Source organism: Hemiscyllium ocellatum, chromosome 12 (genome assembly GCF_020745735.1).
Source record: "Hemiscyllium ocellatum isolate sHemOce1 chromosome 12, sHemOce1.pat.X.cur, whole genome shotgun sequence".
NCBI classification, from domain to species: domain Eukaryota; kingdom Metazoa; phylum Chordata; class Chondrichthyes; order Orectolobiformes; family Hemiscylliidae; genus Hemiscyllium; species Hemiscyllium ocellatum.
Window position 1 is genome coordinate 52,931,824 of NC_083412.1, and position 26,555 is coordinate 52,958,378.

Below are 26,555 nucleotides of genomic sequence, written 5' to 3' on the forward strand. Positions count from 1 at the left end.
ATACAAGAATCACCTGAATAAGATTGATCCAAGAAACTTCTTATACATGGAATAAGCTTACCCTTCCCTATACCTGTATATATTTTTCTTGAGTTTATGTTCCTTTCCCTCACCTCCCATCTCAGTGAAAGAGGAATTATTCTTGGAGTACTGTTTGTCATTGATACTAAATCCAATTCACCATTATTTAAGTCTTGACAAAGAATTTTGACAAGCCATCAGTGAGGACATCACAGTCAAGCCAAATCTTCCCCTCAGAAGTGTGAACACATGAACTTCCAACAGGAATAACTGGCTTCTAAGAATATACGTTGTGACTGGACACATGTCCCTTAATCTTTATTAATAATTAAAGTTAGAAATCTAAAAACCCATTTACATTCTCTGCTTAAATCAAAAGGTAGTAAAGGCTATTGCAATACCCTACTTACTGCTACTCTGGCTGAGATAAGCTAATTCAGCAGTTTCACCTGTGACAATGCAGGTCTGTCTGGCTCAGCTACCAGTTGAATAAGCATGCTGATCTATTAGGAAAACTGTCCGTTTTTTCAAAATTCTAATTTTAAACTTAACTAACAAATGACATGATTACATTTCTCTGAACATTTGATAGAAATTATTTGAACATAATAACTACGTTTCAATTTCCTTTCAATGAATTGGATTTTGAAAGTGACACTAAATTCAGCAGCTATTCATAGTTTTCCAAATATTTTATAATTCGAGAGAAACAACACAAATGGATCTTATGCATTACACAAAATGATTTCCACTTCACATTGATACCAATTGTGTTGTATAACCACAGGAAAAGATTAACATCTGCTGTAAGATTTAGGATCATCTCCAGAAAGTAGTCCAATACTTTTCTGCATTAGCTGCACTATAGCTTTAGTCGACATTTCTTATTCCTTAAAGTAAAAACTGAGCTCTCTAATAAATCCACTGACTCTATTATACCGGTGGCTCAGTGGCTAGTACTATTGCCTCACAGCACCATGGATCCAGGTTCAATTCAAACTTTGGGTGACTGTCTATGTGGAGTTTGCATATTCTCCCTGTGTCTGCTTGGGCTGCATTGGGTGCTCTGGTTTCCTCCCACAGTTCAAAGGTATGCAAGTAGATTGGACATGCTAAATTGGGGCGATTAGCCCTGGTAAATGTGGGATTATGGGGACAAAGTGAGGAACTGGATCTGGGTGGGACAGTCTTCAAAATTAATGGGCAGAATAGCATCTTTTCACATTGTAGGGGTTCTATGATATGATTCCAATAACTATACTTCAAAAAGTACTTCATTGCTGTAAAGTGATTTGAAATGTTGGATGACCATGAAAAGCATTATATCCATGAAATTCATTTTGTCCTATTAATAGTGAGGACATATACCTGCTGCTCCACATCACGTTTTGAGAAGTCACTTCATAAGAAGGGGAATTTATGTGTTCTCACATCTCAATTATTACTCAAGTGTTCACAATCATAGTATTTGCTTATATTTGTTGGAATGTAGCAAGATCACATTTGACGTGTTTTTCATCACAATCAACTATCTTGCCAAAACACGTTCTAAAGAATTACACATGGAGGATTATAAGACCATAAGATATAGGAGTGGAAGGAAGGCCATTCGGCCCATCGAATCCACTCCGCTGTTTAATCATGGCTGATGGGCATTTCAACTCCACTTACCCGCACTCTCCCTGTAGCCCCTAATTCCTCATGAAAACAAGAATTTATCAATCTTTGCCTTGAAGACATTTAACATCCCAGCCTCCAATGCGCTCCATGGCAATGAATTCCACAGGCCCACCACTCTCTGGCTGAAGAAATGTCTCCTCATTTCCATCCTAAATTGACCCCCTCTAATTCTAAGGCTATGCCATGGGTCCTCGTCGCCCTGCCTAATGGAAACAACTTCCTAGCATCCACCCTTTCTAAGCCAAGCATTATCTCATAATTATCTATCCTCAATCTTCTAAACTGCAATGAATACAACCCTAGAATCCTCAGCTGTTCATCATATGTTAGGCCTAGCATTCCAGGGATCATCCATGTAAATCTCTGCTGGACATGTTCAGTGCCAATATGTCCTTCCTGAGGTATGGGGCCCAAAATTGGACACAGTATTCTAAATGTGGCCTAAATAGAGCTTTATGAAGTCTCAGAAGCACATCGTTGTTTTTATAGTCCAACCTTCTTGAGATAAATGGCAACATTGCATTCACTTTCTTAATCACGGACTCAATCTGCAAGTTAACCTTGAGAGAATCCTGGACTAACACTCCCAGATCCCTTTGTACTTCGGTTTTATGAATTTTCTCACCATTTAGAAAATAGTCCATGCCTGTGTTCTTTTTTCCAAAGTGCAAGACCTCGCATTTGCTAATGTTGAATTTCATCAGCCATTTCATTGCCCACTCTCCTAAACTGCCTAAATCTTTCTGCAGCCTTCTCTCCTCCTCAGTACTACCTGCCGGTTCACCTAACTTCATATCATTGACAAACCTCACCAGAATGCCCCCAGTCCCTTCATCAAGGTCACTAATATATTAATATAACAGCTGCAGCCCCAACACTGAACCTTGCGGAACACCACTTGTCACCAGCTGCCATTCCGAAAAAGAACCTTTTATCCCAACTCTCTGCCCTCTGTCAGACAGCCAATCCCCAATTCATGCCAGTAACTCATCTTGAACACCATGGGCCCTCACCTTACTCAGTAGCCTCCTGTGAGGCACCTTATCAAGGGCCTTTTGGAAGTCTGGACAGATAACATCCATCGGGTTTCCCTGGTCTAACCTACTTGTTACCTCTTCAAAGAATTTTAATAGGTTTCTCCCCTGACTAAATCCATGCTGACTTGTTCTAATGCAACCCTGCACTTCCAAGAACTTAGAAATCTCATCCTTAACTTTGGATTCTGGAATTTTACCAACAACCGAGGTTAGGGTAATCGGCCTATAATTTTCCATCTTATGTCTTGATCCTTTCTTGAACAAGGAGGTTACAACAATGGTTTTTCAATCATCTGGGACTTTGTGACTCTAGTGACTTTTGAAAGATCACAACCAACACCTCCAACTATTTCCTTAGCCACCTCCCTCAGAACTCTAGGATGAAGCCCATTAGGTCAGGAAATGTATCAATTTTTAGACCTTTTAGCTTTTCTAGCACTTTCTCTTTTGTAATGACTACCATACTCAACTCTGCCCCCTACTCTCTTTCATTGTTGGGATATTACTCATGTACTCTTCCACTGTGAAGATTGACGCAAAGTACTTATTAAGTTCTTCAGCTATTTCCTTATCTCCCATCACTAGCCCTCCAGCATCAATTTATCAAGTTTGGCTCATTACATAGCACTAAGTCCAGAATAGCCTGCTCCCTTGTGGGGTCCACAGTAAAAGCAACGGAGAATGACCAATACCTACAGCCATGGGACCTGGCAAAGAGGCAGTTCTTTTGTATTTCATAGATATGGAAATTCATCTATAATTGCCCTTGAAAATGAGCCTTTTTAAAAATGTGTTGTAGATCTTTAGAAAACAGGTAGCCCAAAGTAAAAATTTTGTTAAAATGGAGAGAAAGATTATACCCATATCATGAAGATGCAACTGAGTTTTAATATATTTGAAAATAATTAAGTGTTTCAAATAATCATTTTAAACATTAAACACTTCACTAGCCAATAAAAACTTCTGCGTATTAATTTAAATTTACAATCACTGTGTGACAAGGGAAGCATTATTCGAATGTTATCCATTTGTCCTGCTGTCAAACTTATACCAACGTAGATTTGATAGGTCTCATAAAAATGTGTCATTTTATGTAGACAAGAAAAGGCAAAGAGTTCAGCTGGTTTCACACACTGAAAAAGACATACCAAGTTTTATAATACAGTAAGGACACATTCTGACACAACAGTATAAGTACAAAGGTACAAGCTCCACTGATAACACTTCCTGTGTGCCCTTATCAAAAGGAAATAAAAAAGCTTCCAATATTTTTCTACCTTAAAGCCCAATAAATCTTTTAAAATCTACAAGTGGTGACATCAAACAGAAAAATCAGTTATATCAATGGGCAGAATTTAAGTTTGAGGGAGATAAAATAGTTAAAATTAAAACTTTCTCCAGTAACTTAAAATAATTGCAATTTCTCCCTTCTTTTCAACAAAAATGAGGTATTGTAATGCAATGGGTAGCGTCTCAGCTCCTGAGAGAGAAATTCCAAACTCAAGTTCCAATCCAGGGATGGGATGCTGACCAAGGAAGATGCATACATAACACAACTAAACAAGCTGATTATCAACATAAACATTCCTCCAGCACAGCAGTAAGAGTGGGAGAGATTCCTGATAGTCATGTGATAGAAAGGAAGTTGCTGAAGTTCCAACCACCTGGCCTTTGGCCTCTACCATTGCAACCCAGAGCTCCACACCACAATATGCAAGCATGAGAAAGCATAACAACCGTAACTCAAACTTCCTGAATGATCTGTAGCACACCAGCACTATCACCAAAATACAAAATGGAATACCTTTCAGTTCACTGGCATGTATGCTGAGTAAACAGATTACTTTAAATACTAGAGTATTGAACTGAATGATCCTAGCATTCAAGGTCGCATTTCTATGGCATATTTAACATAGCACTGACAAATCTGAATTTTTACATTTTTGAGAATTGAATTCTGTCAAATATGGAGCAGATATATCTGTGTTTTAGTTTGTTTAAGAAAGGTTCAATAAGTTAGAAAACAAAAGTAAAATATCCATAGTACTAAGATGTTCTGCACAAGAATGATTGTGAATTTGTTTAAAATTGATTCCTTTGAAAATGTAAATCTATAATTCATCTGGTATCTAACTTTCACATTGACCAATAATAAGTATTAACACAATTATGCGGGTTATAAACTCTTAAATATAAGAATACACAATTCCCTTTGGTAATTGTTATACTCTTCCTTCCACCTAGTCTTAGTCACTTCAACTGTTTTTGTCAATTTTCAAACCATCTGACCTTTGGTGCCGCCATTCAACCTGATAGCAATGCCCACCCTTGATATCCTCATTCCAGGAAACCTTCATGATTTCCCATTCTGATCAGTCACCTGGTGTAGCTCCAACTTCAGTTCATCAAGCCTGAATAGATACAGACAAGTATTTCTGGTTCATGATAGTTTAGTAATCCATTGCTGTGTCTAACTGCACCACAGCAATTTTTGTAGGATCCTAATTTCACCCAACATTCAAGGATTATCCAAGAGAGCTAATTGGCAATCCTTTTTCCATAAAAAATTGTTTCCTTAGAACCTGAATCCCTCTTACCCACCACCCCCAACCCCACTCACTGTTAAACAAAATTGTAAATAACTCCAGCATTTATTTGTCAAAGATAGGAAACAACGTTTGGCAATTCATACTGCTGCTTCTCCTTGCCCCCCAAGCTAAATATCCTTACAGCCCTAAATACTGTGATTTTTGTTTTAAATCAATCAATCTTTTTAGCGATGTCATTAAACATCTGTGAAGCACATGGGACTTCCTCCCAGGTCTCCTGGCTTAGAGCAAGGATACTACTACTGGACAACAAGAGCCCCCAACCCTGTAATGTTTCCCCAGTATCACCGTCATGCACCTGCTGCCTCCTGACCCTAATTCCTATAGTTGAACAGTCACTTCATTTCTTACCCCCAGCAATAATTAACCTTATAAATAGCTCCCAAATATTGTGAGTTTTGTGTCTTTCTCATTCTAAATTATTGCTATCATCAATCTTTAAAAGCTCCACTGTTGAGCTTTCTGTTGAATATTTCCATTCCATCTTCCCTCTCTAAAGATTTTAGCATCTATGATCCAGGCCAGTGTGTCTTTTAACCTACTCTTGAAATCCCTCCATTTACTGTACCACAACAACACAAACTAACCAAGTCAGAAACCATTCAGTTAGACCGACTGCGTTACATAACATATTCCTGTATTTCTTAAATTCTCCACAGTTTTGACAATGTTTACCTCATAACTCTCAACCGCCCATCTCCTTTCTCGATGGCTTACTTTCCCACTCATTTAAGATTCCCTTAAAAATCGATCCTCGGCTTAGAGCTCCTGCTTTAACTCTCCATGATCCCTTCACTGCATGTACAAAGTCAGATGGTTTGTCCAACAATTGGCTTTAGTTATGACAATTTCTTCAACCCAACAACATGATCAATGCCATTATCCTGAATCTCCTCCAGAAACTCCAGCTCTCTTAACAATCATCAACTCAAAAGGTGTCATGTTACTCTCAGCTTTATGCCCACTTTGACCTCCAGCTGAGATACTAATCCCACATTATGTTCTTCATAAAAGATCACCTCCTGTCTTTACCCTTTCCTTGTCCAGTTGCCAATGAAATGTTCATGTGATAATTTCACCAACCACTTTCTGATGACTATCCTCCCATTTGGTAACCTTGATCACCATCTCTCCATCCAAATTGAGAGTGTCCACTCTATTCTTACTGAGCTACATTGGGTCCTGATTTCCATAAGGCCTTACAATGCTTATTCTCTCTGTGTCTGAAGCCTCCATAAACACATAATCTTCTGCAGCTTGAACCCCACCATCCAAAATTCTTGTCTGTTATGCACCCACCTCAACTCATCAGCAGCAGCAGTGCTTTCAACTGCCAAGTCTCCATGTTCTAGAATTTTCTCACTAAAACCCCTCTGCCTTTCCTCTTTTAATGACATTCACTAATATCTTAGGTTAATCTAATATCTCTTATTCAGCTCAGCCTCAATTTCTTCCCCACTCTCTCCCCCCCCAATCTTGGGAAGTTTTTCGACCTGAAATTTGTTTATTAAAGAAAAAATGCTCTAAGTACTCTCATGATCCATCTGGTCATAAAATGATATCTAAAATTATCTTGAAATTTTAAGAATTAATTTGCCTACTCCAGAACTTTTTTCTTAACGCGAAACTTTAAAAAAAAAGCCACTCAAAAATAAGATGAGGGCAAATAAAAAACAAATCTGTATTTAACCTGCCACATTATAGAGGTTCAGCACTGCAGGTTGAAATGGACAAGGAGGTAGACGTTCACAGAAAATATACTCGATTGAGAGCAGGTAAACGGGGTTGTAATTGTGATCGGAATTACTATGCTGGTAGAATTTCCTTTCCAACCCACCTTCAATCCAGTCCACAGTTCACCTTTGGATGTCTTATCAACATCTCCCCATGATGGCCTACTATGTGCTTTCGGAGTGAAATGGTTAAACATTTAGAAGCAGGACCCACCTTCTTCCCACTTCCCAAACACTGCGAATCGATAACTTTCAAACTCTCGAGTCTTCCTCTGTCATTTTCCGGATCCTCTAACCTGGAAAAGATGATATTGAAGATTTTGACTAAATGAAATCAACAAAAGTTCGTGCAAAATATTACACTGTGGTGTTTATTTGAGTTAACAAAACGGTGCTGACTTTAACTTGGTATGCATGTGCAACATTTGCATTTCACAACATTGAATCAACGGATGCAATCACAGAAACCAATCACTGAAAACAGATGATTCGTATATGCGCTGGAAGAGGAAAACCGAAGCTCAAACTCACTTGGCGTTGGGCTTGTCGCGATCGTCCTTGCGGCCGATGTGTTCTGCGGGCACTGAACGAAAATCGCCATACATTTCCTTCCAAACGCGTTTCTCTTTGGTTTTCGCCATGTGTCCTTACAGAACACAGTCTCTAATCCACGTTTAGGAGCTGTCCTTACGCGATCGGAAGGCCTTTTTGTTTCATTCTCTTTAAAAACTCAAAAGAGGGTACAAAATCCCACAGGGGAAAACGTATCGAAAAAGCTGATCGAGCCCTCACGGCAGAGGCGGCAGCAGCATGATGAGGAAGAGGAGGAGAAACAAGAGGAGGAGGCTACCACTCCGGAGAGATAAAATCGAGGTCGGATGAGATGTTTTGTAGTGTTATTTCATGCCAAGCACTAATGAAGAGACGCCGTTCCTCCCAACAAATCTTCCAACAACTTCGACTGCTTCCTTTTGATTTTCTGTCCAAACACACTGGAGGTTCAATGCAAATCTTCCTTTTCTCACTGGCGCTGTAGTGAGGGGGAAGAAAGCAGGTTCCAGCTTCCCCGTTGTCAGTATTTTTTTTAATACAGTAGTTTCTTGAAATTAAAAACAAACCATTAAACAATTTACACGAGTCTTTTGAAATGCGCCGAGGTTTTCGTGCCTTTGCCTCCCTTATGTCACCACTTTCCCTCATGCAGTCCCGGTTGGTGGTTCGGGTCACTGAGGATTCCACCTTTGCCCTAGCTTCGCCACGGGTCCTGCTAAATCCATTTTCCAATCCTCTCTCTCCCTTTTTCTTTTACTTTTTAAAGTTGTGTCTGATATGAAGAAGAAAAAAAAAGAGAACAGGCAGAGGGAGGGAGGGGGGGGGGGGGGGGGGGAAGCCACGCAGTGAAAACGAGCAGGTAAATTCTCGCGAGTCGGGTAGGACGGCGGCTGCTGCTGCTGCTGCCTGCCAGCTTGTCTCGGCTGGGCTGTCCCTGTTGGCTCCTCCGCTCGGGCTCGGGCTCGGGCTCGGCCACCGTTCGGTTCGGGTTCGTCTCGGTCCGGGAAGTTTCGCTGGATTGAACCAGGCGAGCCCGAATGTCACTCAGCACCAAGCTCTTGAATGAGTGAAAATTAGTGAAATGCCCCAGATTGGGCGGCTTGGGGATTCTCCTCTACATTAATTATTTTAATTTATTCCGCGCCGTATCATACACATTTATTTATTCATTCATTCTGTGGTGATTGAATTATTACATCGCCGGCTCGCCACCCTTCACATCAGCACTTTACGGACCAACTTGATTAGGGAAGAGGGTGGGAGGAGAAGCTCGGACGCACTACCGATTGGCTAAACCGGTGGTTCGTTCCTCAGGGCGCCAGCTCTGATTGGTCACTTCGGTGTCAATCGGATGAAGCGGGTGACCGCCCCATTTTTCTTGCGACCTGCGTGGCGTCCTATTGGTCCATTTTCTGTCAATCGAAGTTGGTCACGTGCCCTACATCATGTGTCCGGCCAGGAGCACGCCTGGCTCCTCCCCTCCCCTTGTCTGCTGCGTCCAGAAAGCAGTGCGGCGGCAAAATGGCGCCTGGAGCGGGGGAACTGAGTGGCAGTGCTGGTCTCTCCCAGCTGTTCCTCATCGGCACAGTCCTGACAACTGGTAAGTCTTATGTTGGTCCACCTGTCTAATGAAATCCCTCATTTTATATGGTGATATCTTATGATTGTAAGCAACTAATTTTCAATCGCGGGTTAAGTGCCACTTTTAATTGTGGCAGTCCGATGATCCAAGGGAAGGTTTTTATATTAAAAACTCCAAAACACTATTGAGCCTGTTGAGGGTTAATTTGATTTTGGGGATTCGTAGGAGGTTAATGCGTCTTAGTTTCGATTGAAAATACGCTGACTCAAAAGGAGATGAAGATGTCATGTGATTTTCAGTTCCTCTGACTCAATATATTAAACCAGAGCTTAGAGGCATTCTGACTTAAAATTTTGTTTATTTTCTCAAGTTTTAGCTTGACTTAACTGGTAGGTTCAGTTTAAAACATTTGAGGCAATGTGGTTCCATATTGGGAGAAACGTTAAGTAGGGTTTTATGTCCAAGTTTTAGATCTCATGGTTTTATTTGAAGACCATTCTGTACCCCTACAATAATTCTTCTTTGAAACATCAGATTAGTTTCACATGTCAGTCTACAACAGTACTTCAACAACCTCCACACTTGCATCAATAGACACCACTTGTTAATAATCTTTTTCAATAAAAGGTGGAAACACATTCTCTCTCTCAATGATACCATCACTATCAAATACTCCATAAACCTGACAAAAGTTGCCATTGACCAGTTTTAAATGAGGCAGCCATGATGGTATGGTTATAATAAAGGCTTTGTATCATGTGACTTGCCCCATGATTCTTTGGAGCCATGTTAACATAGATGTACAGCAGCAAATTAGCTTATTTTGACAGCATCTCCCTGTGTTGTGACTTAATGGAAAGTTGAGTTACAAGGTTATAGCTTCAATTCCAAGTTATATACCATCCTTCAAGTGTATTAAAATGAAGTTCATAATTTAATCAAAATTTTTAACTCCTGGCTGGTGCCATTGTAGAAACATCAATACAATGACTGCAAAATTCACAGCAGCTTACTACTAAAATCATAAGGATGGGTGATAAATGTGACTTTACCAGAACTGTCTCATCCAAACTTGGTTGCAGTTTGCTGACAATAACTTGATTGCATTTTAAAGGAATTAATTGTCTTAGGACTTCATGGAAATATGAAGCTTCATATTGCTTCTGTAATTTAAACTTTCTTAACTGTCACTGGTTTAAACCTGTGCTTTCTTGCTGGAGATGTTCGAATATTATGGTTATCATCCATTTTGTTAGCACATACCCTTCAAGGTGACTCCTTTTGCTTTCATAATAGTGAAATGTAGATTCAATAATATTAAATATTGCTGAATACTTTACAAAACTTCTGTAATGAGTAGTAAGGTAATTCAAATCTTTTTAAGAAAACCTCTTGGATAGTTTGGATAAAATAGATAAATAATTGATTTCATTATCTAAATTTATAATACTGGCAATTAGATGAATATTTTATGCATTTAAATTTTGTGTTAGTGACAAAGACAAACTGTAGATTTGAACATTTGTATTGCAATCTACTGTACTTAAATATTTTGAGGGTAGTACAAATATTTTTAAGATTCTGTAGTTTTGCATCCCAGAAAGTAAACCTGGTTTTTAATGGAAGGACACAAAGGCACGACCTATCCGTACTTTGGAATCTAGTTGCAGGCAGCAAATACAAGCAAACTATTTATGGTGCAGTCTAAGCTATTTGGGGCAAACCTAAAAAAGCTTCAATGTAGAAAATTGAAATACAAAAATTGTGGGTCATCAAATAAAACCACAAGTATTCCTGAATTATCATTACAAGCCTTTTATGAAGCATACCAAGCTATTACTTAAGAATAACATGTTTTGTGATATGCACATTTCCAGTTTATTCTATCATGTGGTTTATTGGAATAGATGTAAACCCGTTCATTTAACAGGTTAAATAGTGCCACTACATGATCCCTTGAACAATTAATAAAATTATGCACTATTAAGAGTCATGTTTGAAAGTAGGTGCTTATAAAATATTGTACTTTATAAATTATAGCTGACTTAAAAGTGAAGTTGGTATTGTCAATAGCTAGCTTTATTTGTTACAAAGTAGTTTCTTGTAGATAATTCTTGTAATCAACCTGTTCAGGGAGGATGTTAATGCACACTTCTGGAGTAGATCGGACATGAACCCAGGCCTCCTGGCTTAGAAGTAGGGACAGTACCATTCACCACAAGAGCCCCCAAAGTAATTTTTTTGTAAGGGAGCAGGTGAACCTTTGGTGATTTGGATATTGAATATTAGACAATACTTGGAGAGCTATTGTTTACTTTTGAATGGTGTGATATTTTTGTCCATCTGGGCAGTCACACTGGATGTCAGTTTGTTTGTTAATAGCAGCGTGATTCTTGGACCAAGTAATTGGCTAACCCAGAAACCCCTCAAAGCAACATGGCTTCAATTTTGAGGCCTGTATTGATTTTTGTGCTAATAGTTTATTCTTCAATTTTGTATTTTTCAATGAGGGATTTGGGAGTATTCAAGACTAAATCTACAAGATTCAAAATTGTAAATTCTAGATTTTTAAGCTTCCTTACTTTCTCCTAGAAAGTAAGAAAGCATCTTCCCTTCTGTAGCATCTTTCCTGTCCCATGAAGGGCCTAAAGTCATAACTGTGTTTTGAAGAAGGGTCACTGGACCTTAAACATTAAGTCTGATTTCTCTCCACAGATGCTGCCAGACCTGAGGTTTTCCAGCAGTTTGCTTCTGTTTCAGATTTCCAACAATCACAGTTCATCCTTTCTTTTGTCTATAAAGTGCAAATGATATTTGCTAGATAATCTGTGGTGCTGATCAAGGGATAAACATTGGCCAGGATATTGGAGGGGGGGGGGGGTGGATAACTCCTCTGCTCTTTAAAATGCCCCATGGCATTACTTAAGGCTAGAAACAGCCTTGGTTTAATGTTTCATCTGAACCTGTAAATGCAGCACTCCCTCAGTACTGCGCTGGAGGGTCCTCTTTGGTTTTATTTCAGGCCAAGTGTAGGATTGAAGAACCTTCTAATTCAGAGCTGGGCCATGCTACTAACTGCACCACTTCTAGGATAATGGCTCTCATACTTGTGATGCTTTCACACTTGCAACATCATACCCATGGTGTAGCACGAGACTTTGTTTATCTTTGACTTATGAAGTTTAATTTAAATAACTGTTCGGTGCTACATTTTGGTAGGACAAATCAGGGCAGAACTTGTACACTTAATGAAGTCCTGGGGAGTGTTGCCCAACAGAGGCTTTGGAGTGCAAGTTTGTAATTCATTTAAGTGGAATTGCAGGTAGACAGGTTAGTGAGGAAGGTGTTTGATATGCTTGCCTTTATTGGTCAGAGTATTGAGTATAGGAGTTGGGAGGTCATGTTAGGGGAATACAGGACATTGGTAATTTGAAATATTGTATACAGTTCTGCTCTCCCTCTGATAGGGAGAATGTTGTGGAAAAGTGAAGGAGATAGAAGAGAAATGTGGTAAGGTTATGTATGGTTAGTAAGTTTGCAGATGCCAAAATTGGCGAAGTGGACAGTGAAGTTATGTAAAGTTAGAGATCTTGATCTATTGCATCAATGGGCTAAGTAGTAGAAGGTGGAGTTCAATTTGGATAAATGTATTATATTTTGATCATGCAATAAGAACAGAAATTGTATCCCTAATAGAGCCTTGTGCAGTGCTGTAAAACAGAGACTGAGGGGTTCAGACTCATAACTCTTGGAAACATGTCACAAGGTAGATACTTTGGTTAAGGAGGCATTTAGCATGCAGCCTTCACTGTTCAGATCTTTGGGTGTAAGAGTTGGGGTGTCATGTTGAGGTTGTACAGGACAGTAGTGAGGTCTCTTCGAGAATACTGTATGCAGTTCAGGTCACCCTGTTATAGCAAGTTAGTATTAAATTGGAGAGACTTCAGAAAAGATTTGAGGATATTAGTAATGGAAGGTTTCAGATATAAAAATAGACTGGAAAGGTTGGGACATTTCCCACTGGAATGTAGGAGGTTGAGGGGTGAGCCTTTCACTGAGGAGACATTCACCTTATCTATGCCACCCAGTTGTTTTCTGTAGGATGGGGAGCTCAAAAGTAGGGCATATTTTCAAGTTGAGGACAAAGATTTTTAAAAAGGACTCGAGGGGCAACTTTTGTTACTGGTTCATATGTGGAATGAGCTGCCAGAGTGTGCTGGATGCAAATACAGTTAAGTTTAAAATACATGGATAATACATGAATAGAAACGGTTTGGATGGATGTGGGCCAAATGCAGGCAGGTTGGACTAATTTAGTTTGGAAACATGATCGGCGCAGACTGGTTTGACTGAAGTCTGTTTCCGTACTATATTGGAAACCATTGAGACCATTGAAACTTGTCTCTCATCGGGCTCTTCTAGATGATTTCAGTTTGGGGGCAAATCCAGTTATGCAAATAATATTTTACTATATTTACTGTGTCCATTCCACATGTATCATTCTTTTAGATTTTGATTTAATCAACCTGTTCAGATATGGCACACTTCTGAAGTAGGTAGTGTGTCACTCTGGACGTCTCGGCTCAGAGGTAGGGACACCACTTCACCCGAGCCCTTTTATTTGAAATTTAACCATCTTGTGTGGTAACACTCAAACCCATATGCTCAGAATATTACTGGCAGTTCTGGATTGAGTCCAGTTGCATTACCACTATGCCACCTGCACCTGGAAACCTTTTTTTTTTGTTTCCATCCCCTCTTTTCCTCATAAAGGTGAAACCATTAGATCTGTGAACTCTTACTGTGATGTGAAGTGTAATCCTCCCCAGTGGTGTCATGCAATGTGCTTTTATTTCCGAATAAGAAAATAACCTATGTCCTGAATTGTCCATTTGTGCTGAAAATATTTAGCCAAGTATTTTGTTTGTGAAGTACAATTAATTTATACCTGTTTGATGCCAAACTATTACCAATGGTTGATTAAAAGCCAAAAGAATTGCCGATGCTAAATCTGAAACAAAAACACTTTTTAATGGGAATTGGAACCACATTAGAAAGCATTAGCTAAAAAGGAATGTCTGCTTTAGTATTAACTTAGTCATTCAGCTACTTTTTGTAAAATTATTTGAGGCTGAGACGTGATCTTTATAGAGATTTATAAAATAATGAGGGACATGAATAAGGTAAATAGCAAAGGTCTTTTCCCTTGGATGGGGGAGTCCAGAATTACACAGCATAGGTTAAGGTAAGAGGGGAAAGACTTAAAAGGGATCTAAGGGACAACATTTTCATGCAGAGAGTGGTGTGTGTACGGAATGAGCTGCTGGGGAAGTGGTGGGGATCAGTACAATTACAACATTTTAAAAGGCACCTGGATGAGTACAGGAAGAGGAAGGGTTTAGAGGGATATGGACCAAGTGCTAGCAAATGGGACTAGATTAATTTAGGATGTCTGGTCAGCAGGGACGAGTTGGACTGAAGGGTCTGTTTACATGCTGTACATCTGACTCGTTAAAAGGCTGTTTTGCTTCAGGATCTCAGGTTTGAAATAATTTAAAAATAACTTGCTCTGCAACAAAAAATGAAAGTGATACTTATTTGTGCATAAGTACAATGTCAAATTCTAATAAGACAGGCAGAGGTCATTGACTCTGCTACCTAATTATTTTTCCCCATATCCCCACAAACTCCTCCCTTTTTCAAGAAATTTACATTGAACCTTTTTGGAAATTATTTTGAAATCTGATTCTATCACAATTTGAGGCAATTCATTCCAGATCATAGAACTCTCCATGATTTAAGTATCAATTTAAGTAGATTATATCAATGCCTTTTCAAGGTTGCATGCAGCATCAGCAACACTACCCTCATCCACCCCCTCTGCTTCATGAGCTAACTCCTCCATGTTTGGTTAAAAAGTGATTTGCCAAATACATTTATTAACCTGAAGTTTTTGCAAGTGCCTGTTCATATTCCATGGCTGCTCTCCCATACCCAAGGAGGATTTAAAGATTGCCTTTGCAATCTTCATACTTGCTTGATTCAACGATGTAGGATCTATCCCATCTGGTCAGAGAGCATCCGAAGAGCAGGAAAATCGACGTTTTGGGCATCAGCCCTTTATCAGAATGAAGTTTGTGGGGCAGGTTGTGCTGAGATAAATGGGAAGGTGTTGGGGCTGGGGGGGAAGGTAGCTGGGAATGCGATAGGTCAGGAAAGGAGGGTGCGGGTAGATGGGGAAAGACAATGGACAGGTTGAGGGTGGTGCTGAGTTGGAGGCTTAGGACTGGGATAAGGTGGGGGAGGGAGAAGGAGGAAATTGGTGAAATTCCCATTAATCCCATGTGGTTAAAGGGTCCCAAGGCAGAAGATAAGGCATTCTTCCTCCAAATGTCAGGTGGTGAGGGTTTAGTAATGGAGGAGGCCCAGGACCTGCATGTCCTTGGCGGAGTGGGAGTAGGAGGGGAAGTTGAGGTGTTCCACCACTGAGCGGTGGGGTTGGTTGGTGCAAGTGTTCCAGAGATGTTCTCTGAAAAGATCTGCCAGTTGGTGTCCTGTCTCCCTGATGTGGTGGTTTCTTCATCAGGTGCAACAGATGCAGTAGATGACATTAGTGGAGGTACAGGTAAATCTTTTCGGATGTAGAAGTATCCTTTGGGCTTTGTGTGCGGGGTGTGGGTGCAAGTTTTGTACTTCGTGTGTTGGCAGGGGAAGATGCTGGGAGTGGGGTGAGGGCTGCAGAGGGGTGTGGATCTGACAAGGGAGTCATGGAGGGAATTGTCTCCAGACCCCCAAAACATCGATTCTCCTGCTCCTCAGATGCTGCATGACCGGCTGTGCTTTTCCAGCACCGCAGTCTTTGACTCTGATCTCCAGTATCTGCAGTCCTCACTTTCTCCTAGTTCATTTCTATCCCATCTATACTCAATGACTTTTCTACTTGAAGTATGGCCAGTCTTTCCTATTTTTACCTTACCACATTTCTCTTCTGCCTCCTTCACTTTTTCATTTGACAGTATCCTGTTTCTAGAGAAGACGGGGCTGTCTTTCTATCTGGAACTTGATCAGTTTGTTCCATTTTTCATGTGTGACTGTCTCCTTTTCTGGTTTCCACTTGAACTTGCTTTTGATTTAACTTTTAGAAATACTGAAAAGTGTTTTTTCTTACCTGTCTATTCTCATACAATCTTTGCCTCTGTTACGGTTCTGTCTAATATTTTTTGGATTCAGCCTGGTCATCTACCTCATTATGATAATTATCTATTTAAGTCTTTTGTTTTCTATTTTCCTTGAACTTCTGTATGTTGTTTTTGCAACTTCAGCTTTGGCTGCCGTTCCTTTCCCTTCATGGGGGGTGTCAAGCTTGGAATCAGTATTTCATTGCAGGCTTTCTGTTACTCATTTACTGGCACGTGCTGGTTTTGCCTTGTCCTTTTCCATGACTACCTTATTATTTTACCTAATGCTGTCAGTTGAAACTTGAATCACTTTTCAAATGATAAGGTTTTAGAAAAAACAAATGTCTGAGTTGCTGAAAGTTGGAAGTCCTCCTAAATATTCAACTTTGGTAATACAATCACTGATCTTTACTTTAAAATTCCCAACTTACACTTAAAAGATGTCAATTTGTACCAGTGTTCTGATTTGAAGTGCTTTTTGATGCATTATGAAGTGTTTTTTTTCCACATGTCCAAGGTTAAAAGATAAACTGAAGTTGTGACATCCAAGACTGGTTTGAACCTGACTTGTCGTCCATCCACACATCAGCGCAAAAGCAGCAAACAAGATTTGGCTTGCTCTTTGTCATCTTTAGCTGAAGGGAGTGATATAATGCTTTGGTTTCTATTCAGATCGTGATCAAAACTCCTTTCATAGTAAGAATTAGAACTGGAATCTTCTGATCAATATTGGAGTTTGCTCAGGAGTGGTCTAGGTGGGAGAAGCATAGATATGCTAATTACTTGAATTATAGGAAACTTATGACACGAGTCCATTTGGATCATTTTTCCCATGCCTGATGGAGTTATGTTGTCTAATCCCACCATATTTTGGTACTGTTCACTTTGTAGCCATAAATCTTGACAAAATACTTTTGTACTCTTGTTAGATTATTTCTATACTTTTCAAACACTGATTTGGGAACGTCAGAGGTATTCTAAATTGTTATTTTTGTTTCCATCTCAGAGTCTTCACCGTTTCAAACCAAAAAAAATAGTTTTTTTTAACCAGAAGGTTGCTTATGATTCATGTGCCCATTGATAATCTTTTTGTGGTGTTAAGCTAAGTACTTCATGACCTTTCCAAGTGGTCAAGTGTCTTAAGGTATGGCTTTCCAGTTTTCCTACATGACATCCCTTTTGCTTTGGTCAAGATTTAAGATTTAACATCGTAATATAGAATTATTTGCATTGCAGAATATTAATGCAATTCTACATAAAATTTAAACCACCACTACTTGCATGCCAATGTCACTGACATGACCATCATTTGTTACACATCCCAAATTGTCCTTGGACTGAGTTGCTTGCTAGACCATTCAAAAGGCACTTAGGAGACAGCCACATTGCTGTGGATTAGGAGTCAAATGTAGGCTGCCTGTGGTGAGTGACAGGTTTTCCTCCTTAAAGAATATTGAACCAGATGTGCTTTCCAATAACCGATGATAATTGGCATGGCTGCTATCACTGAAAACTGCTTTTCGAATTGACTGAATTCAAATTCCAAAAGTTGCTATGATGGGACTTCAGCCCATATTCCCAAAATGTTAACCACAATCTGTATTTCAAGTCGAATTACATTACTGTGATGCCACCATCTCTTTTACGTCAAATGTACTTGATGAGCTTATCATGGAACTCTACGGAGAAAGCCATTAATGGAAAAAAATCACAAATCTAACAATCTCTGTTTTCTTTTTAAAGGCATCCTTGGTGACCGGTTCAGTGTATTGAGGGCTTCGCAGTCTGTTCGTTTCCAAGATGCAGGACCTTTGCCTGGGGGCCGGATTCCTGATGTTGTGTCTCTGTCAATGGGCTTTTCAGTTGATGAGGTAACTGACAATTAATTCTTTCATGAACACTGCAGCCTGAATTTTCGTGCTGTGATTCTGTACCAGAAAATTCAATTATCTCTGGGATGTGTGCTTAATATTTGCTTGTCTTTTGAATCTGACCCTCCTGTGACAAGAGCTTAAAGTGTACAGGCTGTGAAATATGCTTTGTATTTTCACCTATTTAAATCAATTGGCCCAAGCCTTGGGTTAGCAATATAGGTAAAAATATCAATGCATTCCATTATTTCCGTGTAAATTGGACAGTAGTTTGCAGCAATTGCACAGACATAGCTAAATGCAGAATTCAGGAACTTTTCTTGTTCATGTTATTCCAATAGTATCTTCCCTTGAAGCTTTTCCATTCAAGAACATAGAAGGATAGGACCTAGCTGTTCTGGGATGATCAATACTCAATAATCATGCCAGAGGAAGTTTGACCTTGTCTTTAAAGATGTTTAACTCTTTTAAATGCATAATTAGCTCTTGATATTGTCAAGTGTTAAACCGTTTTGGTTCTTCTGGCATTTAATTATTGGTTTAAGACTTAAATTTTTCTTTTTTTTTGTCTTTTATTATGAAACTTGCAATCCCAACTTGTCCTTATTTTGTTCTTTTACATCACTCTGCATTCAATTACACAGTCTAGTCATTCTTCCTGGTTCTGACTCTGCCTCTATTTCAATACATATTCAGTTTAGTTTAGATTTGTTTCCCTACGGTGTGGAAATAGGCCATTTGGCCCAACAAGTCCACACTGACTCTCTGAAGAGTAGCCCATATGGATTTAAGAAGATCCAGTTACTTGCCCTGTTCCTGTGATCTCTCAGTACTGCTGTTTCCATTGTAACTTGCAGTTAGAAATCCAAAAGCCCAAAGGAAGTTTAAAAGCAAGTTTGTGTCATGGATAAGTGATTTTTGTTCATCAGTAATCATGAAGTACAACCAAAGAAGGGAAATAAGGCAGGGCAGGTGATGGAGGCTTCGATGAGAGAATAAGCTTCAAAATAGATAAAGGATAGAGCAGATCTAAAAATTAATTCTAAATTGGAGGAAGGCCAATTTTGATTGTATTAGGCAAGAAAGTTCAAAAGTTGATTGGGACGGATATTCACAACTAAAGGGAGAACTGGGAAGCCTTCAGAAGTGAGAGACACCCTCCCTGTTAGGGTGAAGGGCAAGGCTGGTAGGTGTAGGCAATGCTGGGTGACTCAAGGAATTGTTGTTTTGGTCAAGAATAAGCGTGTGTCAGAGAAAGACAACAGAAATTGATTCACTAGAAGAGTTTAAAGGCAGTAGAGGGAAATCAGGAGGGCAAAAGAAATGAGTACTTTGGCAAATAGGGTTGAGGAGAATCCAAAGGGTGTTTATAAATGCATTAAGGACAAAAGGATAACTAGGGAGAGAATATGCCACTCTCAAAGATCAGTAAGGCAGCCTTGCATCTGTGTTTACTGTGGAAAAAGACATGGAAGCTAGAGAATGTAGGGAAATAAATAGCAACGTCTAAAAATGTCCATATTACAGAGGTGGTGGTGCTGGATGTCTTGAAATGCAGAAAGCTGATGAATCTCCAGGACCTGATCAGGTGTACCCAAAACTCTGGGAAGCTTGGGAACTGATTGCTGGGTCCCTTGTTGAGATATTTGTATCATCGATACTCACAGGTGAAATGCTGGAAGACTGGAGGTTGGCTAATGTGGTGCCACTGTTTAAGAAAGGTGGTAAGGACAAGCCAGGGAACTATAGACTAATGAGTCTGATATTAATGATAGGCAGTTGGTTGGAGGAAACCCTGAGGAACAGGATGTACATGTATTTAGGAAGGCAAAGACTGATTAGGGAAATCGTGTCTCTAAACTTGATTCTTTTTGAAGAAATGACAAAAGGCATTGAAGGCAGTGTGGTGGATGTGATCGACTGCATGTCAGTAAGGTGCTGACAAGCTTCTGCATGGTAGTCTGGTTAATAAGTTAGATCACCTGGAATACAAGGAGAACTAGCCATTTGGATGCAGAACTGGCTCAAAGGTAGACAGGGTGGTAGTGGAGTGTTGTTTTTCAGACTGGAGGCCTGTGACCAATGGAGTGCCATAAGGATTGGTGCTGGGTCCATGACTTTTCTTCATTTATATAAATGATTTAGATGTGAGCATAAGAGGTATAGTTAGCAAGTTTGCAGATGACACCAAAATTGGAAGGGTAGTTGACAGCAAAGAAGGTTATCTATGATAACAATGACTCCTTGATTAGATGGGCCAATTGGCTGAGAAGTGGCAGATGGAGTTTAATTTAGATAAATGTGAGGTGCTGCATTTTGGGAAAGCAAATCTTAGCAGGACTTATACAGTTAATGGTAAGGTTGTGGGAGTGTTGCTGAACAGAGACCTTGGAGTGCAGGTTCATAGCTCCTGGAAAGTGGAATCGCAGGTAGATAAGATAGCGAAGAAGGAATTTGGTATGCTTGCCTTTATTGGTCAGAGCATTGAATACAGGAGTTGGGAGGTCTTGTTGCAACCGTACAGGACATTGGTTAGGTGACACTGGGAATACTGTTCAATTCTGGTTCCCCCTGCTGTAGGAAGGATGTTGTGACCCATGAAAGGGTTCAGAAAAGATTCACAGGAAGTTGCCAGGGTGGGAAAGGCTGAATAGGCTGGAGTTTTTTTGCCAGAGTGTTGGAGACTGAGATGACATTTAGAGGTTTATTGAATTATGAGGGCATGGATAGGGTAAATAGACAGTCTTTTCCCAGGGGTGAGGGAGTCCAGAACTAGAGGACGTAGGTTTAAGATGTTAGGGTGATGATGTCAAAGGGACCTAAGGGGCAACTTTTTCATCCAGAGAGTGGTGCATGTATGGAATGAGCTGCCAGAGGAAGTGGTGGAGGCTGGTACAAATACAGCATTTAAAAAGGCATTTAAATAGGAAGAGTTTAAAGAGATGACCAAATGCTGGCAGATGGGACTAGATTAGTTTAGGATATTAATCAGCCTGGATAAGTTGGTCTGAAGGATCTGTTTCCATGCTGTACAGCTCTGACTGACATAAGTGCTCTATTGAAACTTTCTCATAAGAATAGAGCTGAAGTTAAGATGTACTTGTAAATATTGGTCTTTTACACTGCTCATCATGGTTTGTTAATTTACACAATGAATTTCCAGACTTGGAGGAGACATCTATTCAAGTCATTAAGTCAAGCCAGGAAAGTTAGAGTATTGTAGCATGGAGGGAGGCCTTTTGGACCATTGTATTTACGCTGGTCATCAAGAAAAACTATCTACCTTAGTCCCATTTGCGAGTACATGGTGGGTTTCCTTGTATCCTGTGGCTCTTCAAATGATCATCTGAATGCTCATTAAATACTATGATGGCTCGAGTCTTTACCATTCCGTTGTGTTCCATTTACCCAGCTTCAAATTCCATAAATCCCTGTGAACCTCTTGCACTTACCTTTTAAATCTATGCCCCTTGATTTTGGTCCCAGTTTTAAGGGGTGAGATTTCTTCCAATTTATTTGGGCTATGCAATTTATAACTTTGTACATATCAGTTGGTTCTGCCTGTCTGCTTTCTCTGCTTTTAACGGAAACAACCCTAGCCTGGCTCAGACAATTTGCAGTTGAATTTTCCCTGCACCCATGAGTGAAATCTCATCCTGCCTATACTGGGACAATCAGAGCTGCCTGCATTACTTCAGCTATGACCAAACTATTATCTGAGCTCCATCATAACCTCCCTGGTCTTAGATTACTTAGTGTGGAAACAGGCCCTTCGGCCCAACAATTCCACACCAACCCTCCGAAGAGCAACCTTCCCAGAACAATTCCCCTACATTTACCCCTTCACCTAACATTACGGGCAATTTAGCATAGCCAATTCACCTAACCTGCACATCTTTGGACTGTGGGAGGAAACCGGAGCACCCAGAGGAAACACACGCAGACACTGGGAGAATGTGCAAACGCCACACACAGTTGCCGAGGCGAGGATTGAACCCAGATCTTTGGCGCTGTGCGGCAGCCGCGCTAACCACTGTGCCACCGTTCAATCCTTCAACTGATAAAGGTAAGTATCCCATATGCCTTAACCACTTTATCTCCCTGCCCTGTTGCTTTCAAAGATCTGCAGATATGCATGCCAAGGTTCCTTTGATCCCCTATATTTCTCATGTTACGATGTAGAGGTTGAATCCCTTTGTTAATTAAAGCCAAACATTGAGAAAAGCTCACCTTGCCTTGTAATGTTTTAGAGTCATAAAGATGTATAGCACAGAAACAGACCATTCGATCCAACTCATCCATGCCGACCAGATATCCCAATCCAATCTAGTCCCACCTGCCAGGTTCCGGCCCATATCCCTCCAAATCCTTCCTGTTCATATACCCATCCAAATGCCTTTTAAATTTTGCAATTGTGCTAGCCATCACCACTTCCTCTGGCAGCTCATTCCATGCACCTACCACCCTCTGCATGAAAAAATTGCCCCATAGGTCTCATATCTATCTTCTCCTCACCCTAAACCTATGTCCTCTAGTTCTGGACTCCCCCACTCCAAGGAAAAGATTTTGTCTATTTACCTCATCATTTTATAAACCTCTGTAAGGTCACCTCTTACCCTCTGACAGTCCAGGGAAAACAGCCCTAGCTTATTCAATCTCTATCTGTAGCTCAAATCCTCCAACCCTGACTACATCCTTGTCCATCTTTTCTGAACTCTTTCAAGTAGCACAACGTTTCTCCGAAAGGAAGGAGACCAGATTTGCACACAATATTCCAACAGTGGCCTAACTCATGTTGCAGCTGTACAGAACATGACCTCCCAACTCCTGTACTCCATACTCTGACCAAGAAAGGAAAGCATACCAAACGCCACCTTCACTATCCTATCTACCTGCAACTCTACTTTCAAGGAGCTATGAACCTGCACTCCAAGGTCTCTTTCTACAGCAACACTCCCTGGGACCTTACCATTAAGTGTATAAGTCCTGCTAAGATTTGCTTTCCCAAAAGGCAGCACCTTTCATCTATCTAAATTAAACTCTTCTGCCACTTCCCAGCCCATCTGAGCAAGATCCTGTTGTAATCAGAGGTGACATTCTTCATTGTGCACTACACCTCCAATTTTGGTGTCATCTGCAAACTTACTAACTGCACCACTTAAGCTCATATCCAAATCATTTATATAAACGATGAAAAGTCGAGGACTCAGCACCAATGCTTGTGGCACGTCACTGGTCACAGGCCTCTCATCTGAAAAACAACACCACCACCTTCTGTCTTCTACCTTTGAGCCAGTTCTGTATCCAAATGGCTAGTTCTCCCTACATTCTGAGATCTAGCCTTGCTCACCAGTCTCCCATGGGAACTTTGTCAAATGCCTGACTGAAGTCCATATAGATCATGTCTTCCGCTCTGCCCTCTTCAATCCTCTTTGTTACTACTTCAAAAAACTTGATCAAGTTTGTGAGACATGATTTCCCGTGCACAAAGCCATGTTGATTATCCCTAATCAGTACTTGCCTTTCCAAATACATGGAATCCTGAGGGACAGGATGTACCTCCAACTACTTGCCCATCATTGACGTCAGACTCACTGGTCAATAGTTTGCTGGCTTGTCCTTACGACCTTTCTTAAATAGTGGCACCATGTTAGCCAACCTCCAGTCTTCCGGCACCTTACCTGTGACTATCGATGATTTAAAAAAAACCTCAGCAAGGGGCCCAGCAATCACTTCCCTAGCTTCCCAAAGAGTTCTAGGGTACACCTGATCAGGTCCTGGGGATTTATCCACTTATATGCATTTCAAGGCATCTAGCACTTCCCCCTCTGTCATATGGCCATTTTGCAAGATGTCACCATCTACTTCCCTACACTCCATATCTTCTGTGTTCTTCTCCACAGTAAACACTGATGCAACGTACTCGTTTAATATCTTCCCCCATCTCCTGCGGCTCCACACAAAGGCTGCCTTGCTGATATTTGAATGGCCCTATTCTCTCCCCAGTTACCCTTTTGTCCTTAATGTATTTGTAAAAACCCTTTCGATTCTCCTTAACCCTATTTGTCAAAGCTATCTCATGTCCCCACTTTGCCCTCCTGACTTCCCTCTGAAGTATACTCCTATTGCCTTTATACTCTAAGGATTCACTTACTCTATCCTGTCTATACCTGACATATGCTTCCTTCTTTTTCTTAACAAAATCCTCAATTTCTTTAGTCATCCAGCATTCCCTATACCTTACCCGCCTTCCCTTTCACCCTGACTGGAATATACTTTCTCTGGATTCTCATTATCCCATTTCTGAAGGCTTCCCATTTTTCAGCCGTTCTCCTTTCACCTGCGAACATCTGCCCCCAAACTTTTGGAAGTTCTTGCCTGATACGGTCAAGATTGGTCTTTCTCCAATTTAGAACTTCAACTTTTAGATCTGGTCTATCCTTTTCCATCATGTTTTTAAAACGAATAGAATTATGGTCGCTGGCCCCAAAGTGCTCCCCCACTGACACCTCAGTCACCTGCCCTGCCTTATTTCCCAAGAGTAGGTCAAGTTTTGCACCTTCTCTAGTAGGTACATCCTCATACTGACTCAATTTTTTTTGTACACAGTTAACAAACCCTTGTACGCATCTAAACCCTTAACACTATGGCAGTCCCAGTCTATGTTCACATAGTTAAAATCCTCTTCCATAACCACCCTATTATTCTTACAGATAACTGAGATCTCCTTACAAATTTGTTTCTCAATTTCCTGCTGACTATTAGGGGGTATTTAATACAATCCCAGGAAGGTGATCACCCCTTTCTTATTTCTTAGTTCTACCCAAATAACGTCCCTGAATGTATATCCTGGAATATCCTCCCTTGAATAGTTTTGTAATGCTATCCCTGTCAAAAACATCCCTCCCCCTCGTCTCTTGCCTCCCTTTCTATCCTTCCGATAGCACTTGTATCCTGGAACATTAAGCTGCCAGTCCTGACCATCTGAGCCGTGTTTCTGTAATTGCTATGATATCCCAGTCTCCTGTTTCTAACAATGCCCTGAGTTCATCTGCCTTCTCTGTTAGGCCTCTTGCATTGAAATAAATGCAGTTTAATTTATCAATCCTACCTTGTTCTCTGCTTTGCTTTGTTTCTATTTGTTTGAGTCGCTTCTTTTCTCAACTGTACCAGTCTCAGATTGATCTCTTTCCTCACTATCTCCCTGGGTCCCACCCACCCCTGCACCTTAGTAGCTTAAATCTTCCTGAGCAGCTCTAGCAAATCTCCCTGCCTGTATATTAGTCCCCTTCCAATTCAGGTGCAATCCGTCCTCCTTATACAGGTCACTTCTATCCCAAGAGATTCCAATGATCCAAAAATGTGAATCCTTCTCCATACACTAGCTCCTCAGCCACACCTTCATCTGCTGTATCATCCTATTCCTGCCCTCACTAGCTTGTAGCAGCGGAAGTAATCCAGATATTACTATTCTCAAGGACTTCCTTTTCAAATTCCTGCCTAACTCTCTGTAATCTTCCTTCAGAATCTTAACCTTTTTCCATTCCAATGCAGACAATGACCTCCTGCTGGCGCTTCTTCCCCTTGAGAATATGCTGCACCCTCTGAGACATCCTTGATCCTGACACCAGGGAAGCAATACACCATTCTGATTTGTCACTGCAGGCCACAGAAGCGCCTGACTGTGCCTCTGACTAGAGCGTCCCCTAAGACGGTTGATCACTTAGAACCCGACATACTCCTCACTGCATTATAGCCAGTCGCAATACCAAAACTTGGCTGTTTGTGCTACATTCTCCCGAGAATCCATCACCCCCTCCATTTTCTAAAAAGCATACTCGTTTGAAATGGGGATAGCCACAGAAGACACTGCACTACCTGCCTACCTTTCCTCGAGTTAATCCATCTATGTGACTGTATCTGTGACTTTTCCCTCTTCCTATAACTACCATCTATCACACCCCATTGCTCTTGTAAATAACTCATTGCCTCTAACTGTTGCTCCAACTGTTCTATACGATCTGATAGGATTTGCAATCAAGAGTATTTATTGCAGAGAGAATCCTCAGCAACCTGTAAACTCCCTAAACTCCCATATCTGACAAGAAGAGCATATTACTCTTGGGGCCATTTTTTTGCTTCTTCTAATCTGCAGACCCCAAGAAAAACACCATTTTATTCTTCTGCAAAACACTACCCACACTAATTTAATACTTATGGCTTATGTTTTTAAATTTAATCAAGAGGCATATCTCAATAAAACATTTAATCAAGAAATAACCTACTTTATTC

At 40.5% G+C, this 26,555-nt stretch overlaps 2 protein-coding genes across 6 annotated transcripts in view; one reads left to right on the forward strand and one right to left on the reverse strand.

Moving 5' to 3' along the window:
• Positions 1 to 8,391, reverse strand: part of bcor (BCL6 corepressor) — a 312,325-nt gene extending 303,934 nt beyond the window's left edge. For 4 of the 5 annotated variants that reach the window (XM_060833542.1, XM_060833549.1, XM_060833541.1 and 1 more), the window contains exons 1-2: positions 7,612 to 8,391; positions 7,295 to 7,376 (exon numbers count right to left, since the gene is read on the reverse strand). In XM_060833542.1, the coding sequence (XP_060689525.1) occupies positions 7,295 to 7,376; positions 7,612 to 7,721 (192 nt within the window). In that variant the 5' untranslated portion in view covers positions 7,722 to 8,391. Of the gene's footprint in view, positions 1 to 5,027; positions 5,123 to 7,294; positions 7,377 to 7,611 lie in introns of those variants that run through there. The other variant, XM_060833545.1, reaches the window with a different exon arrangement.
• Positions 8,392 to 9,116: 725 nt separating this feature from the next.
• Positions 9,117 to 26,555, forward strand: part of atp6ap2 (ATPase H+ transporting accessory protein 2) — a 63,975-nt gene continuing 46,536 nt past the window's right edge. Inside the window, exons 1-2 of the mRNA XM_060833053.1 lie at positions 9,117 to 9,232; positions 18,136 to 18,263. Of these exons, the coding sequence (XP_060689036.1) occupies positions 9,154 to 9,232; positions 18,136 to 18,263 (207 nt within the window). The 5' untranslated portion in view covers positions 9,117 to 9,153. The remainder of the gene's footprint in view (positions 9,233 to 18,135; positions 18,264 to 26,555) is intronic.